Source organism: Salmo salar, chromosome ssa11 (genome assembly GCF_905237065.1).
Source record: "Salmo salar chromosome ssa11, Ssal_v3.1, whole genome shotgun sequence".
NCBI lineage: Eukaryota > Metazoa > Chordata > Actinopteri > Salmoniformes > Salmonidae > Salmo > Salmo salar.
Window position 1 is genome coordinate 108,564,397 of NC_059452.1, and position 18,407 is coordinate 108,582,803.

The 18,407-nt window shown below is 44.7% G+C and overlaps 1 protein-coding gene across 2 annotated transcripts in view; it reads right to left on the reverse strand.

Annotated features, from left to right (window-relative positions):
- The window catches only part of tmem135 (transmembrane protein 135), a 40,553-nt gene extending 35,869 nt beyond the window's left edge, over window positions 1-4,684 (reverse strand). For both annotated transcript variants that reach the window (XM_045690271.1, XM_045690270.1), the window contains exon 1: window positions 4,424-4,684. In XM_045690271.1, the coding sequence (XP_045546227.1) occupies window positions 4,424-4,561 (138 nt within the window). In that variant the 5' untranslated portion in view covers window positions 4,562-4,684. The remainder of the gene's footprint in view (window positions 1-4,423) is intronic.
- Window positions 4,685-18,407: the final 13,723 nt, after the last annotated feature.

An 18,407-nucleotide genomic window follows, 5' to 3' on the forward strand; every position in this document is an offset into this window, starting at 1 on the left:
ATTTCTTGTGTATTTTGTTCTACCGTGTTGTTTTTAGTGCTACATTGATATAGATTACTACATGGTTGGTTTTAACTGTACTTGTGCACGTGACATTAAAACCATGTGTGTAGGCCTAACAGGAGTACAGGGAGAACAACTGTGTGATGCTTGCCTTTGTTTTTTTGTGCCCTGCAAATGCAACACTAGAGTCAAAGAAAATGTTATATTGTCTTCAAGACAACGGGCAGCCACATAGCAACATTCCACCAAATAGTTTTACAGTATTTTGTTTTTCCATCTGTGGTTAAAGATAGAGTTTTGATATCCGTTTTTCAGTACTAGACTACTCATGCCAATTCATCTACTGACCTGTATTTCCTCCATTAGATGCCAAACGGCACCTAAAAAGACTCAGATCACGTGAAACAAAATTCTCTGGTTTGATGAAACCAAGATTGAAATCTTTGGACCTGAATGCCAAGCGTCACATCTGTAGGAAACCTGTCACCATCCCTACGGTGAAGCATGGTGGTGGCGGCATCATGCTGTGGAGATGTTTTTCAGCAGCAGGGACTGCCAGACTAAACAGGATTGAGGGCAAGATGAACGGCGCAAAGTACAGAGAGTTCCTTGATAAAAACCTGCTCCAGAGCACTCAGGACCTCAGACTGGGGCGAAGGTTCACCTTCCAACAGGGCAACGACCGTAAGCACACAGCCAAGACAATTTAGGAGTGGATTCAGGACTCTGAATGTCCTTGAGAGGCCCAGCCAGAGCTCAAACTTCAACCTGATCGAACATCACTTGACAGAGCTTGAGAGGATCTGCAGAGAAGAATGGGAGAAACTCCCCAAATACAGGTGTGCCAAGCTTGTAGCGTCATGCCCAAGAAGACTAGAGGCTGTAATCGCTGCCAAAGGTGCTTCAACAGAGTACTGAGTAAAGGGTCTGAATACTTATGTAAATGTGATTTTTTTCTGTATTTTTTTAAAACCTGTTTTTGATTTGTCATTATGGGGTATTGTCTGTTGATTGATGAGAGGAAAAAAACGATTTAATACATTGTAGAATACGGCTGTGACGTAACAAAATGTAGAAAAAGTCAAGGGGTCTGAATACTTTTCAAATGCACTGTATATGGTGCATTTCCACTGAGGATTTACCCCAGTGTTTTACCCAAAAGGCTCAGACCACTAGACAGTCACTGGGCCATGGGAGTACAGGTTGGCTCAGTCTAACTACAATAATGGATGTTACTGTTTCATCAGAGAGACACAAAGATGTGTCTATCTGACTGTCCCGTGTGGCTCAGTTGGTAGAGCATGGTGTTTGCAATGCCAGGGTTGTGGGTTCGATTCCCACGGGGGACGAGTACAGAGTAGAAAAAAATATATTTTAAAAAAATGTATGAAATGTATACATTCACTACTGTAAGTCGCTCTGGATTAGAGCGTCTGCTAAATGACTAAAATGTAATGTAAATGTAAGATGACAAATGTAATCGCTGAATTCACTTTATGTTTGCTATTTCACGCAGCCACAGAATAGTATTAGGCTAAACAAATGATTTTGTATTGGAATTTCACATTGTTTAAAGTTGAGATATAATTTACACAAAGTAATGAGACTGGGTGTGTAAGTCTGCCTTCAAGATAATATGTCAAAGCCTCGTGTATCGACCTTCCAACATATACAGAAGACCATGGACATCCACACTCATCAGATGAACCGTTTTTAATGAAGCCAGCAGCAACAGGTAGTGGTTAGAGTGGAGGGGCGGCAGGTAGCCTAGTGGTTAGAGTGGAGGGGCGGCAGGTAGCCTAGTGGTTAGAGTGGAGGGGGGGCAGGTAGACTAGTGGTTAGAGTGGAGGGGTGGCAGGTAACCTAGTGGTTAGAGTGGAGGGGAGGCAGGTAGCCTAGCGGTTAGAGTGGAGGGGAGGCAGGTAGCCTAGTGGTTAGAGTGGAGGGGAGGCAGGTAGCCTAGTGGTTAGAGTGGAGGGGCGGCAGGTAGCCTAGTGGTTAGAGTGGAGGGGCGGCAGGTAGCCTAGTGGTTAGAGTGGAGGGGCGGCAGGTAGCCTAGTGGTTAGAGTGGAGGGGCGGCAGGTAGCGTAGTGGTTAGAGTGGAGGGGGGGCAGGTAGACTAGTGGTTAGAGTGGAGGGGTGGCAGGTAACCTAGTGGTTAGAGTGGAGGGGAGGCAGGTAGCCTAGTGGTTAGAGTGGAGGGGGGGCAGGTAGACTAGTGGTTAGAGTGGAGGGGTGGCAGGTAACCTAGTGGTTAGAGTGGAGGGGAGGCAGGTAGCCTAGCGGTTAGAGTGGAGGGGAGGCAGGTAGCCTAGTGGTTAGAGTGGAGGGGCGGCAGGTAGCCTAGTGGTTAGAGTGGAGGGGCGGCAGGTAGCCTAGTGGTTAGAGTGGAGGGGGGGCAGGTAGCCTAGTGGTTAGAGTGGAGGGGTGGCAGGTAACCTAGTGGTTAGAGTGGAGGGGAGGCAGGTAGCCTAGCGGTTAGAGTGGAGGGGAGGCAGGTAGCCTAGCGGTTAGAGTGGAGGGGCGGCAGGTAGCCTAGTGGTTAGAGTGGAGGGGGTGGCAGGTAGCCTAGTGGTTAGAGTGGAGGGGGTGGCAGGTAGCCTAGTGGTTAGAGTGGAGGGGAGGCAGGTAGCCTAGTGGTTAGAGTGGAGGGGAGGCAGGTAGCCTAGTGGTTAGAGTGGAGGGGCGGCAGGTAGCCTAGTGGTTAGAGTGGAGGGGCGGCAGGTAGCCTAGTGGTTAGAGTGGAGGGGCGGCAGGTAGCCTAGTGGTTAGAGTGGAGGGGCGGCAGGTAGCCTAGTGGTTAGAGTGGAGGGGCGGCAGGTAGCCTAGTGGTTAGAGTGGAGGGGCGGCAGGTAGCCTAGTGGTTAGAGTGGAGGGGGGCAGGTAGCCTAGTGGTTAGAGTGGAGGGGGGCAGGTAGCCTAGTGGTTAGAGTGGAGGGGGGGCAGGTAGCCTAGTGGTTAGAATGGAGGGGCGGCAGGTAGCCTAGTGGTTAGAGTGGAGGGGCGGCAGGTAGCCTAGTGGTTAGAATGGAGGGGCGGCAGGTAGCCTAGTGGTTAGAGCGTTGGGCCAGTAACCAAAAGGTTGCTGGATCAAATCCTCGAGCTGACAAGGTAAAAAAAATCTATCGTTCTGCCCCTGAACAAGGCCGTTAACCCACTGTTCCCCGGTAGGCCATCATTGTAAATAAGAATTTGTTCTTAACCGACTTGCCTAGTTTAAATAAAAGGTTACATATTGTTTTAATCAAATCATTCATATCAGTGACTGACAGTATACAGGTATTATTGCATGTTGACTAACCAATAGCTGTGAAATCAAAATTAAATCTAGTCAGGATCAGTTTAATACATTCAGGTAAATTCAGGTAAATTTAGTAGATTACCTTCATAGAGACATTGACGTTGTTGTTGGCTAGTAAGCAAAAAAAAACTTGCCTTTACACATCGTTCACTTTTTTGGGAACCTGGTCTTACCACTTGTTAGCTGGCTATAGTTAGTTTAAATAAAGCCAAATGATGTACCAATATGGAAAGTTGCAACTATAAACAATAACCCCCATCATAGCTTAAGTTATGAATGAAGTACCAGGCTGAGTAGTTCCTGGTTGCTTGTTAAGCTATTTCAAAGACATGGTAAATGACCAGGAGTGGAATGTTATCTAATATGTCTGGTTTACCAGGCAGAGGGTTATCAGTTTGAAGAAGAGGACACGTATCAGACTGTCCTTGTACTTTGAAACCCACTCTCAGCTTAATAACATATAACACCGCCCACTGGGTAAAACACCAGTGGAAGAAAGAAGAAGAAATTTTTTTTTTTTAAAAACACTCTTTTTGTAATGGCTCCCTCTCTGAAAATGTCCAGGGGCCCCTAAAACCGTACAAGTGTGCCAAGTTTCATGAAAAAGTGAACATCCTTTTTTCCACACATTGCCTGGTCTATTAGGGATGTTGGCTGAGGGCAAAGTTCTGCAAGTCTCTCAGCCACCGTTAACCCTGCTAGTTAGCTTTAAAACATAATATTAAAACATAATATTACTGACTGTGCCGAGAGGAAAGTCCAACTAACGTTAACTAGCTAGTTAGTTAGCTGGCAAATTGCAATTATAGCTAGCTGGGATTCGCTAGCTAAATAAGGAAGTTAAAAAAACGTTGTCATGCAAAAAGCAATCATGTGAAATCTGTGTGCAACGACGTGTCAAAATATGTCACATTGCTAACTACAAACTGTAGTTAGCAACATAGCTATTCATACGACAGATTAATTGAGCTAACTAGCTAGCTAACTAACTAGCTTCCATCCATCCATAGCCATGAACTTAGGCCCTTGTAGCACAACACGGCTAGCTAGATAGCTAGCTAGCTAGTTAGCATTAGGTGGACAGATCCCCTGGCGGTGTATTTGGAGCTAGCTACTCACCAGGTAAAGAGGAGCATATATTTTAAAAGAAACCTCCAGAGCCCCAGCAGTGATCTCCAGGGTTGACATGACACAAGAAGGGTTCCACGTATGTCCAATCTCATAGCAGCTGTGCGGTATTTTACTCAGCGCTGCCATAGTTACACGGTGGACCGTCGGGAAGCGGAGTTGTGCACTGAGGGGGGAAAAAAAACAGACGGCTGGTGGACGGAGTCGCGCTCCCGACTGTGGGGAGATGCGCGGCACCGATGCAATTGAAGGCAAAGGGTCAGGCTGGGGGTAACAGTCGACACACGCATGCGGTGTAGGTGGGAGTTCAGTGTGTATGTGTGTGCGCGTGTTCCCTCTTGCTGGATGTGCCTTGTGGCAATTCACCCTCCAAAACTGGCAGCCTAACCAACCTGTTTCCCCTCCTTTTAAATTTACAGACAGCCAAATTAATTCGTATTTTTGTTAATTAATTTTTTTATTTAATGATGGTCCTAAGAGTTCAACAACCAATCAGTGTCTATTGTAGTGGAACATCTCCCTGCTGATGTCAATGGTGGCTTGTTTATCACACCGAGCCTGTCTGCCTGTCATATATTACCCCATTGTGAAAAGAGAGTGCAGATTAACTTCACTGTAGAGACTGAGACTGCAGGCCTACTATGGACAGAGTACAGTTTAACTTCACTGTAGAGACTGTAGGCCTATGGACAGAGTGCAGTTTAACTTCCCTGTAGAGACTGCAGGTCTACTATGGACAGAGTGCAGTTTAAATTACATACAATATACTTGCAGTGAAGCTGCTCAACAACTACATCATACCAGTCATCCAACAGACTCCCATTCAGAGAGACACACAGAAGCATCCTGGGTCAAATCCCTGCTCAAGGGCACGTTGACAGATCTCCCACCAGGCCAAAAAACGTGAACCCGAACCCTCCAAGGTTCCCCAATAGCTGACCCAACCATTCGAGACCCCTCCCACAGACCCCCCCCCCCCAAAAAAAATACAATTTATTCCATTCCACACCCCCAAGAACCCCCCAATGCACCAACAACCAAGATAATGAACTAACGAGACAAAAGAAAAAGAGGGGTTGAGTGCTTTTATACAATTGAAGTCAGAAGATTCCATACACCGTAGCCAAGTACATTTAAACTCAGTTTTTCCACATTTCCTGACAATTAATCCTTGTAAAAATGACCTGTCTTAGGTCAGTTAGGATCACCACTTTATTTTAAGAATGTGAAATGTCAGAATGATAGTAGAGAGAATGAATTATTTCAGCTTTTATTTCTTTCATCACATTCCCAGTGGGTCAGAAGTTTACATACACTCAATTAGTATTTGGTAGCATTGCCTTTAAATTGTTTAACTTGGGTCAAACGTTTTGGGTAGCCTTCCACAAGCTTCCCACAGTAAGTTGGGTGAATTTTGACCCATTCCTCCTGACAGAGCTGGTGTAACTGAGTCAGGTTTGTAGTCCTCCTTGCTTTTTCAGTTCTGCCCACAAATGTTCTATAGGACTAAGGTCAGGGCTTTGTGATGGCCACTCCAATACCTTGACATTGTTGTCCTTAAACCATTTTACACAACTTAGGAAGTATGCTTGGGGTCATTGTCCATTTGGAAGACCCATTTGCGACCAAGCTTTAACTTCCTGACTGATGTCTTCAGATGTTGCTTCAATATATCCACATAATTTTCCCCTACCTCATGATGCCATCTATTTTGTGAAGTGCACCAGTCCCTCCTGCAGCAAAGAACCCCGCAACATGATGCTGCCACCCCCGTGCTTCACGGTTGGGATGGTGTTCTTCGGCTTGCATGCTAACCCCCTTTTTCCTCCAAACATAACGATGGTCATTATGGCCAAACAGTTCTATTTTTGTTTCATCAGACCAGAGGACATTTCTCCAAAAAGTACAATCTTTGTCCCCATATGCAGTTGCAAACCGTAGTCTGGCTTTTTTAATGGTGGTTTTGGAGCAGTGGCTTCTTCCTTGCTGAGCGGCCTTTCAGGTTATGTCGATATAGGACTCATTTTACTCTGGATATAGATACTTTTGTACCCGTTTCCTCCAGCATCTTCACAAGGTCCTTTGCTGCTGTTCTGGGATTGATTTGCACTTTTCGCACCAAAGTACGATCATCTCTAGGAGACAGAACGCGTCTCCTTCCTGAGCGGTATGACAGCTGCGTGGTCCCATGGTGTTTATACTTGCATACTATTGTTTGTACAGATGAATGTGGTACCTTGAGGCGTTTGGAAATTGCTCCCAAGGATGAACCAGACTTGTGGAGGTCTACAATTATTTTTCTGAGATCTTGGCTGATTTCTTTTGATTTTCCCATGATGTCAAGCAAAGAGGCACTGAGTTTGAAGGTAGGCCTTGAAATACATCCACAGGTACACCTCCAAATGATTCAAACGATGTCAATTGTGGCTCAGTTGGTAGAATATGGTGTTTGCAACGCCAGGGTTGTGGGTTTGATTCCCACAGGGGGACCAGTACGGGAATTTTTTTTAATGAAATGTATGCATTCACTACTGTAAGTCGCTCTGGATAAGAGCGTCTGCTAAATGACTAAAATGTAAATGTAAATGTAAACTTCCCTGTAGAGACTGTAGGTCTACTATGGACAGAGTGCAGTTTAACTTCCCTGTAGAGACTGCAGGCCTATGAACAGAGTGCAGTTTAACTTCCCTGTAGAGACTGTAGGTCTACTATGGACAGAGTGCAGATTAACTTCCCTGTAGAGACTGCAGGCCTATAGACAGAGTGCAGTTTAACTTCCCTGTAGAGACTGCTGGTCTACTATGGGCAGCAGTGGAAGCCCCTCAGAAGAGGAAGGGGTGGACCATGCTCCTCAGTGAATTTCATGAATTAAAAATTCATTTTTACAAAAACTATACTAAATATGACTTGCCTAGTTAAATAAAAAATAAAATAAAAATATTCACGTCACCAAATAATTGATTAAAACACAATGAAGGTCTACAGTAGCTTCAACAGCACTTTGTAGGGTAGCACCATGGTGTAGCCGGAGGACAGCTAGCTTCCGTCCTCCTCTGGGTACATTGACTTCAATACAAAACCTAGGAGGCTCATGATTCTCATCCCCTTTCATAGACTTACACAGTAATTATGACAACTTCCGGAGAACGTCCTCCAACCTATCAGAGCTCTTGCAGCACGAACTGACATGTTGTCCACCCAATCAAAGGATCAGAGAATGAATCTAGTACTGAAAGCATAAGCTACAGCTAGCTAGCACTGCAGTGCATAAAATGTGATGAGTAGTTGACTCAAAGAGAGAGACAATAGTTGAACAGTTTTGAACAAATTAATTTCTTCAAAAATGAAGGAGAAGTATGAGAGAGAAAGAGAGAGAGAGACAGAGAGGGGGAGAGAGAGAGAGAGAGAGGGAGAGGGGAGAGAGAGAGAGAGAGAGAGACAGAGAGGGGGGAGAGAGAGAGGAGGGAGAGAGAGAGAGAGAGAGAGGGGGGAGAGAGAGAGGGGAGGGAGAGAGAGAGAGAGAGAGAGAGAGAGGGGGAGGGAGAGAGGGGGGGAGAGAGAGAGAGAGAGAGAGAGATTTCATAAATGTTTTTTTTCACTTTCAGTTTCACTTACTCAAAGTTACTAAAACACCCTGCTCAAACAGAGGGATGCTATGTTAGCTAGCCGGCTATGACTATCCAACACAACACCGGAACTCTTCTAAGTCAAGGTGAGCTTTTGGTTTTATCAATTTATTGCCACCGGGGCCCGCCGGTGTAACTGCTTACTGACTATACTGCTACAGATGCCGCTGTCAACTGTAAGTGCTGTTATTGTGAAGTGGAAATGTCAAGGAGCGACAACGGCTCAGCCGCGAAGTGGTAGGCCACACTAACTCCAGGCCTCCCAACGTCAGGCCTCACCGCCCTGGAGCCTTCCGTCCCTGCTCTGGATCAAGAAGAGGCCATCTGTCGGAGGCCTGCACCAGGTGCCGGGAGCTGTGGGCTCAAGTTATCTTGTTTCTCGCCTGTCCTTAAAGGGTTCTCTGAATCCTGTGAAGCGTGGGAGTGGGCGGATGTCCTCGTCCTTCTCGTCAGCCATGATTTTGGGCAGCTCCATGGTAAGAAATGTGACTGTTCCTGGTGCAAAAATAATGTCCTGTCCCAGAACTCCAGTAAATGACATTATTAAGCTGCTCCTGAATGTACTACACCAAGACATGGAAATCGATTCTATCGTAGTCCATGAGGGTTTTAAGAACATTATGAAGGGCAGCTCTGAACAGTTGAAACTGGATTTTAAAAGAGCTGAGTGACTCTCTGCTAGACACTAATAAAATACCCATCATATCTGGCCCTGATCCCTCTCTGATCCCTCTCTGAATCGTGGCATTGAACGCTTTAGCAGGATTCTTTCTCTTCACAACTGTAATGATTTTCGTTAGGAGAAGTATGGGAGTCAGGCGCAGGACACAGGGATGAGTGCAAACAAAACGTGTTTACTCAAAACCACAATAAAACTTCTCCCACAGCAATAAGACATGGCTGGGCGAAACACCTCCAACAAAACAGGAAACAGGAAACAATCGCGGACAAACAGGGAAACCAGAGGGTTAAATAATGAACATAATCAGGGAATATGAAACAGGTGTGTACAATAAAGACAAAACCAAACGAACAGGGAAACATAGATCGGTGGTAACTAGTAAACCGGTGACGTCGACCGCCGAACTAACATTTTACATTATTCTGGATAAGATGACTAAATGACTAAAATGTAAAATGTTAGTTCGGCGGTCGACGTCACCGGTTTACTAGTTACCACCGATCTATGTTTCCCTGTTCGTTTGGTTTTGTCTTTGACTTACAGTAGTGAATGCATACGTTTCATACATTTTTTTTTTTCTCCGTACCGGTCTCCCGTGGGAACAAGGAGAGGGGCCGACTTCGGCGGAAGTGATTATTGCAGCTCGATGTCAGTAGCTTTTGTTGACAATTTCAATACCTTTTGGAAACAACACATTTTATAAGGAGGATGGGATCCACCCAAATCATTTGGGTTCCTGGATCCTTTCACAGCATTATAAGGCTGAGTTGAGACAATGACTTATCAATGACCCCAAGCCCAGCTCAGTTCATCCCTACCACTGTGTCGCTGAGTCATCACAATGCTTCAGCAAATGTACATTATCTTTAGGAAATGCACATTAAACCAGGGGCGTTGGTAAACACAATGTAAGCAACCTAATTTATGTCCCTCTAACTGCCCTGAATGTCTCTGCTGATCCTACAGCTATTGTATGCAGTAATCATGTGCCTGTGAATCAGAGTTATACTGTTAGCACTGAGGCGGTGTGCCCAGTAGGAAGTCCACTGTGTGTAGCTCACCCTGCACTAACATAAATAACATGAGAATGTCTACTTCTGCTAAGCTTCCCAGTAAAGCAATGAAAACAAGCAAGCATCCCGGAAAAGGGCTTAAAAAAAGCTCACGTTGAAATATGTCGCTTAAGAAACAAGGTTCATGAAATTAATAACTTGCTAGTAACAGATGACATTCACATTCTGACTATCTCTGCAACTCACTTAACCTGTTGGGTCTAGGGGGCAGCATTTGCACGTCTGGATAAAAAAAATGTACCCGATTTAATCTGGTTACTAATCCTACCCAGTAACTAGAATATGCATATACTTATTATATATGGATAGAAAACACTCTAAAGTTTCCAAAACTGTTTGAATAGTGTCTGTGAGTATAACAGAACTCATTTGGCAGGCAAAACCCTGAGATATTTTCTGACAGGAAGTGGATACCTGATGTGTTGTATTGACTTTAAACCTATCCCATTGAAAAACACAGGGGTTTAGGAATATTTTGGCACTTCCTATTGCTTCCACTAGATGTCACCAGCCTTTACAAAGTGTTTTGAGTCTTCTGGAGGGAGATCTGACCGAACAAGAGCCATGGAACGGTGATGTCCCATTAGACACCTGGCGCGCTAGTTCATGTTGGGTACCCTCGTTCCAATACGTTATAAAAGAGTATGCATTCGTCCACCTTGAATATTATTCATGTTCTGGTTAAAAAAGGCCCTAATGATTTATGCTATACAACGTTTGACATGTTTGAACGAACGGAAATATATTTTTTCCCCTCGTTCATGACGAGAAGTCCGGCTGGCTTACATCATGTGCTAACGAGACGGAGATTTTTGGACATAAATGATGAGCTTTTTTGAACAAAACTACATTCGTTATGGACCTGTGATACCTGGAAGTGACATCTGATGAAGAGAATCAAAGGTAATGGATTATTTACATAGTATTTTCGATTTTAGATCTCCCCAACATGACGTCTAGTCTGTATCGCAACGCGTATTTTTCTGGGCGCAGTGCTCAGATTATTGCAAAGTGTGATTTCCCAGTAAGGTTATTTTTTAAATCTGGCAAGTTGATTGCGTTCAAGAGTTGTAAATCTATAATTCTTTAAATGACAATATAATATTTTACCAATGTTTTCTAATTTTAATTATTTAATTTGTGACGCTGACTTGACTGCCGGTTATTGGAGGGAAACGATTTCCTCAACATCAATGCCATAGTAAAACGCTGTTTTTGGATATAAATATGAACTTGATAGAACTAAAAATGCATGCATTGTCTAACATAATGTCCTAGGAGTGTCATCTGATGGAGATTGTAAAAGGTTAGTGCATCATTTTAGCTGGTTTTATGGTTTTGGTGACCCTGTCTTTGACTTGACAAAACATTACACACAACTCTTGTAAATGTACTGTCCTAACATACTCTAAATTTATGCTTTCGCCGTAAAACCTTTTTGAAATCGTAAAACGTGGTTAGATTAAGGAGATGTTTATCTTTCAAATGGTGTAACATAGTTGTATTTTTGAAAAATTTGAATTTTGACATTTATTTGGATTCAAATTTGCCGCTCTTGAAATGCACCTGCTGTTGATGGAGTGCACCACGGGTGGCACGCTAGCGTCCCACCTAGCCCCAAGAGGTTAAATAATACATTTGATGATACAGTCGTAGCAACACAAGCTTATAACATTTACAGAAAATACAGAAATGCCAATGGTGGAGGTGTTGCTGTTTATATTCAGAACCACATTCCTGTAAAGATTAGAGAGGATCTCATGTTAAATACTGTTGAAGTAATATGGCTACAGGTTCATCTGCCTCACCTAAAGCCGATTCTGGTGGGAAGCTGCTATAGACCACCAAGTGCTAACAGTCAGTATCTGGATAATATGTGTGAAATGATTGATAATGTATGTGATATCAACAGAGAGGTATATTTTCTGTGAGATTTATATATTGACTGGCTTTCATCAAGCTGCCCACTCAAGAAAAAGGTTCAAACCAGTGCCTGCAGCCTGGTTCAGGTTATCAGTCAACCTACCAGGGTAGTTACAAACAGCACAGGAATGAAATCATCAACATGTATTGATCACATCTTTACTAACGCTGCAGATATTTGCTTTAAAGCAGTATCCAAATCCATAGGATGTAGTGATCACAATATAGTAGCCATATCTAGGAAAACCCAAGTTCCAAAGGCTGGACCTAATATAGTGGATAAGAGGTCATACAATACGTTTTGTAATGATTCATATGTTGATGATGTAAAGAATATTTGTTGGTTCGTGGTGTGTAATGAGGAGCAACCAGACGCTGCACTTGACACATTTATGAAATTGCTTATCCCAGTTACTAATAAGTACCCATTATGAAAAGGACTGTAAAAACTGTTAAATCCCCGTGGATTGGTGAGGAATTGAAATATTGTATGGTTGAGCGGGATGAGGCAAAAGGAATGGCAAATACCGATTGGCAAACGCGCTGCAAATTGAATAACCATGTGACTAAACTGGATAAAAAGAAGAAGAAACTACACTATGAAATAAAGATAAATGACATAATGAATGATAGTGAAAAGGCTTTGGAGCACCTTCAATGACATTTTGGTAAAAACGCCAACTCAGCTCATTTCCTTCATTGAATCAGATGCTCATTCATTACAAAACCTACTGATATCGCCAAGCACTTTAATGATTTGTTCATTGGCAAGATTAGCAAACTTAGGCATGGCATGCCAGCAACAAACGCTGACACTACACATCCAAGTACATCTGACCAAATTATGAAAGACAAGAATTGTAATTTTGAATTCCGTAAAGTCAGTGTGGAAGAGGTGAAACAATTATTGTTGTCTATCAACAAATGACAAGCCACCTTGGTCTGACAAGTTGGATGGCCGTGACGGGGAGACCCATGAGGCGGCGCACAATTGGCCCAGTGTTGTCTGGGTTAGGGGAGGGTTTGGCCGGCCGAGATGTCCTTGTCCCATCGCGCTCTAGCGACGCCTTGTGGCAGGCCGGGCACCTGCAAGCTGACCCCGGTAGTCAGTTGAAAGGTGTCATGTTTCGGAGGATGCATAACTCAATCCTTCGCCTCCTGAGACCGTTGGGGAGTTGCAGTGATGAGACAAGATTGAAAAAAAAAAAATACAAGTAAAATTAAGAATTGTAAATTGTGTGCCCTGAGGCCTGGAGGGAAGCTAAAGTCGTTCCTTGTCCACCGGGTCTGACAACTTGGATGGAAAATTACTGAGGATGATAGCGAACGATATTGCCACTCCTATTGGCCATCTCTTCAATCTAAGCCTACAATGAAGTGTGTTGCCCTCAGACCTGGAGGGAAGCTAAAGTCATTCTGCTACCTAAGAATAGTAAAGCCCCCTTTACTGGCTCAAATAGCCCACCAATCAGCCTGTTACCAACTCTTAGTAAACTTCTGGAAAAAATTGTGTTTGACCAGATACAATGCCATTTTAGAGTAAACAAATTTACAACAGACTTTCAGCACGCTTATAGGGAAGGACATTCAACAAGCACAGCACTTACACAAATTACATGATTAGCTGAAAGAAATTGATAATAAAATGATTGTGGGGGCTGTTTTGTTAGACTTCAGTGCAGCCTTTGACATTATTGGTCATGGTCTGCTGCTGGAAAAACACGTATTATGGCTTTACACCCGCTGCTATAATGGCTTTACACCCCCTGCTATATTGTGGATAAAGAATTCCCTGTCTAACAGAACACAGACGTTGTTCTTTAATGGAAGCCTCTCCAACATGATCCAGGTAGAATCAAGAATTCCGGGCCTAATGAGTGGTGCAGCGGTCTAAGACACTGCATTGCAGTTCTTGAAGCGTCATTACAGACCTGGGTTCGATCCCAGGCTGTGTCACAGGTGGTGCACATGGTCCAGGTTATGGGAGGGTTTGGCTGGCCGTGATGTCCTTGTCCCATCGCCCTCTTGTGGCGGGCGGGGCGCCCGCAAGCTGACTGCGGTCGACAGTTGTACAGTGTTTCCTCTGACACATTAGTGCGGCTGGCTTCCGGGTTAAGTGTGCAGTGTGTGTGTCAAGAAGCAGTGCGGCTTGGCAGGGTTGTGTTTTGGAGGACGCATGGCTCTCGATCATTGCCTCTCCCGAGCCTGTACCGGAGTTGCAGTGATGGGACAAGACTGTAACTACCAATTGGGGAGAAAAGGGTAAAAAAAAATACAGACTGAAATGATTGCAACACTTAACAAATAGCTGCAGTTAGTTTCAGAATGGGTAGCAAGAAATTAGTTAGTCCTAAATATTTCAAAAACTAAAAGCATTGTATTTGGAACAAAGCCTTCACTAAACCCTAAACCTCAGCTAAATCGTGTAATAAATAATGTGGAAACTGAGCAAGTTGAGGTGATTAAACTGTTTGAAGTAACCCTGGATTGTAAACTGTCATGGTCAAAACATATTGATAAAACAGTAGCTAAGATGGGGGAGAAGTCTGTCTATAATAAAGTACTACTCTGCCTTCTTAACAACACTATCAACAAGGCAGGTCCTACAGACTCTAGTTTTGTCGCACCTGGACTACTGTTCAGTCATGTGGTCAGGTGCCACAAAGAGGGACTTTTGCAATTGGCTCAGAACAGGGCAGCACGGCTGGCCGTTGGATGGACACAGAGAGCTAATATTAATAATATGCATGTCAATCTCTCCTGGCTCAAAGTGGAGAGATTGACTTCATCACTACTTGTATTTGTGAGAGGTATTGACATGTTGAAAGCACCGAGCTGTCTGTTTAAACGACTAGCACACAGCTCAGACACCCATCCATACCCCACAAGACATGCCACCAGAGGTCTGTTTAAACTACTGGCACACAGCTCAGACACCCATGCATTACCCCACAAGACATGCTGCCAGAGGTCTCTTCACAGTCCCCAAGTCCAGAACAGACTATGGGAGGCACACAGTACTACATAGAGCCAAGACTACATGGAACTCTATCCCACATCTGGTAAATAATGCAAGCAGTAAAATAAGATTTAAAAAACAGATAAAAAAAACACCTTATAGAACAGAGGGGACTGTGAAGCAACACAAACATAGGCACAGTGTCACGTCCTGACCAGTATTAAGGTATTAGTTGTATTATATTTGGCCAGGGCGTGGCAGAGGTATGTTTGTTTTGTATGGTGGGGTTTTTTTGTGTGTGGTTTAGAGGGGTGTGTTATTTATGTGTTCCTGGGTTTTGTATGTTTCTGAATTTGTATGTTGTAGGTTAGTTTTTCTATGTGTAGGTTTGGGTGCTGGACTCTCAATTGGAGGCAGGTGTTTCTAGTTGCCTCTGATTGGGAGTCCTATAAGTAGGTGTGTGTTTGGTTTGTCATTTGTGGGTAGTTACATTTTGCACTGCTAAGTATTGTTGCTTTAGCCTGTGAAACTGTCCTTCGTTGTTCTTGGTTTTTGTGTACGCTTCATTGTATCTAATTAAAAAAAACAACAAAAAAAAAGCATCCACATTCCTGCTGCGTATTGGTCCTCCCTTCAACACGGCAATACATGTGACACACAGACACAGACACACACAATAACATACGCCTTGTGAGGATCAGGAGATGAATGGCTAATCTGCCCTTGCCTTCCGTTCTGCTAGCTAACGTTCAATCGCTGAAAAATAAATGGGACGAACTGAAAACACGAATATCCTACCAACGGGACATTAAAAACTGTAATATCTTATGTTTCACCGAGTCGTGGCTGAACGACGACATTTAAAACATACAGCTGGCACTAAAATACTCGGCCAAACAGAACTGCAGCCTGGTGCACAATATCTAAGAAAGTCTTGAGGTTTTGCTTGCCTGAGGTAGAGTATCTCATTATAAGCTGTAGACCACACTATCTACCTAGAGAGTTTTCATCTGTATTTTTCGCAGCTGCCTACCACCACAGACCAATGCTGGCACTAAAACCGCGCTCAATGACCTGTATACCGCCATAAGCAAACAGGAAAACGCTCATCCAGAGGTGGCACTCCTAGAGGCCGGGGACTTTAATGCAGGGAAACATGAATCAGTTTTACCTAATTTCTATCAGCATGTTAAATGTGCAACCAGAGGAAAAAAACGCTAGACCACTTTTACTCCACACACAGAGATGCATACAAAGCTCTCCCTCGCCCTCCATTTGGCAAAATCTAACCATAATTCTATCCACCTGATTCCTATCCACCAGATTCCTGCTTACAAGCCAAAATTAAAGCAGGAATCACCAGTGACTCGATCAATAAAAAAGTGGTCAGATGAAGCAGATGCTAAGCTACAGGACTGTTGTGCTATCACAGACTGGAATATGTTTCGGGATTCTTCCGATGGCATTAAGGAGTACACCACATCAGTCACTGGCTTCATCAATAAGTGCATCGAGGACGTCGTACCCACAGTGACTGTACGTACATACCCCGGACCAGAAGCCATGGATTACAGGCAACATTCACACTGAGCTAAAGGGTAGAGCTGCAGCTTTCAAGGAGCTTATAAGAAATCCCGCTATGCCCCCCGACGAACTATCAATCAGGCAAAGCGTCAATACAGGACTAAGATCGAATCGTACTACACCGGCTCTGATGCTCGTCGGATGTGGCAGGACTTGCAAACTATTACCCCCAGATGGTAAGGGTAGGTAACAACACATCCGCCACGCTGATCCTCAACACGGGGGACCCTCAGGGGTGCGTGCTCATTCCCCTCCTGTACTCCCTGTTCACTCATGACTGCACTGCCAGGCACAACTCCAACACCATCATTAAGTTTGCTGATGACACAACAGTGGTAGGCCTAATCACCGACAATGAGGAGACAGCCTATAGGGAGGAGGTCAGAGACCTGGTCGTGTGGTTCCAGGACAACAACCTCTCAACGTGATCAAGACAAAGAAGATGATTCTGGACTACAGGAAAAGGAGGACCGAGCACGCCCCCATTCTCATCGACGGGGCTGTAGTGGAGCAGGTTGTGAGCTTCAAGTTCCTTGGCGTCCACATCACCAACAAACTAACATGGTCCAAGCACACCAAGACAGTCGTAAAGAGGGCACGACAAAATCTATTCCCCCTCAGGAGACTGAAAAGACTTGGCATGGGTCCTCAGATCCTCAAAAGGTTTTACAGCTGCACCATCGAGAGCATCCTGATGGGTTGCCTGGTATGGCAACTGCTCGGGCCTTTGACCGCAAGGCACTACAAAGGGTAGTGCGTACGTCCCAGTACATCACTGGGGCCAAGCTTCCTGCCATCTAGGACCTCTATACCAGGCGGTGTCAGAGGAAGGCCCTAATAATTGTCAAAGACTCCAGCCACCCTAGTCATAGATTGTTCTCTCTGCTACCACACAGCAAGCGGTGCTGAAGTGCCAAGTCTAGGTCCAAGAGGCTTCTAAACAGCTTCTACCCCCAAGCCATAAGACTCCTGAACAGCTAATCAAATGGCTACCCAGACAATTTGCATTGCCCCCCCCCTCCCTCTACGCTGCTGCTACTCTCTGTTATTATCTATGAATAGTCACTTTACTTCTACCTACATGTACATATTACCTGAGTTATCTCGATAACCGGTGCCCCTCCGTAACACCCTGTATATAGCCTCCACATTGACTCTGTACCAGTACCCCCTGTATATAGCCCCCACATTGACTCTGTACCGGTACCCCCTGTATATAGCCTCCACATTGACTCTGTACCGGTACCCCCTGTATATAGCCTCCACATTGACTCTGTACCGGTACCCCCTGTATATAGCCTCCACATTGACTCTGTACCGGTACCCCCTGTATATAGCCTCCACATTGACTCTGTACCGGTACCCCCTGTATATAGCCTCCACATTGACTCTGTACCGGTACCCCCTGTATATAGCCTCCACATTGACTCTGTACCGGTACCCCCCTGTATATAGCCTCCACATTGACTCTGTACCGGTACCCCCCTGTATATAGCCTCCACATTGACTCTGTACCGGTACCCCCCTGTATATAGCCTCCACATTGACTCTGTACCGGTACCCCCTGTATATAGCCTCCACATTGACTCTGTACCGGTACCCCCTGTATATAGCCTCCACATTGACTCTGTACCGGTACCCCCTGTATATAGCCTCCACATTGACTCTGTACCGGTACCCCCTGTATATAGCCTCCACATTGACTCTGTACCGGTACCCCCTGTATATAGCCTCCACATTGACTCTGTACCGGTACCCCCTGTATATAGCCTCCACATTGACTCTGTACCGGTACCCCCTGTATATAGCCTCCACATTGACTCTGTACCGGTACCCCCTGTATATAGCCTCCACATTGACTCTGTACCGGTACCCCCTGTATATAGCCTCCACATTGACTCTGTACCGGTACCCCCTGTATATAGCCTCCACATTGACTCTGTACCGGTACCCCCTGTATATAGCCTCCACATTGACTCTGTACCGGTACCCCCTGTATATAGCCTCCACATTGACTCTGTACCGGTACCCCCTGTATATAGCCTCCACATTGACTCTGTACCGGTACCCCCTGTATATAGCCTCCACATTGACTCTGTACCGGTACCCCCCTGTATATAGCCTCCAC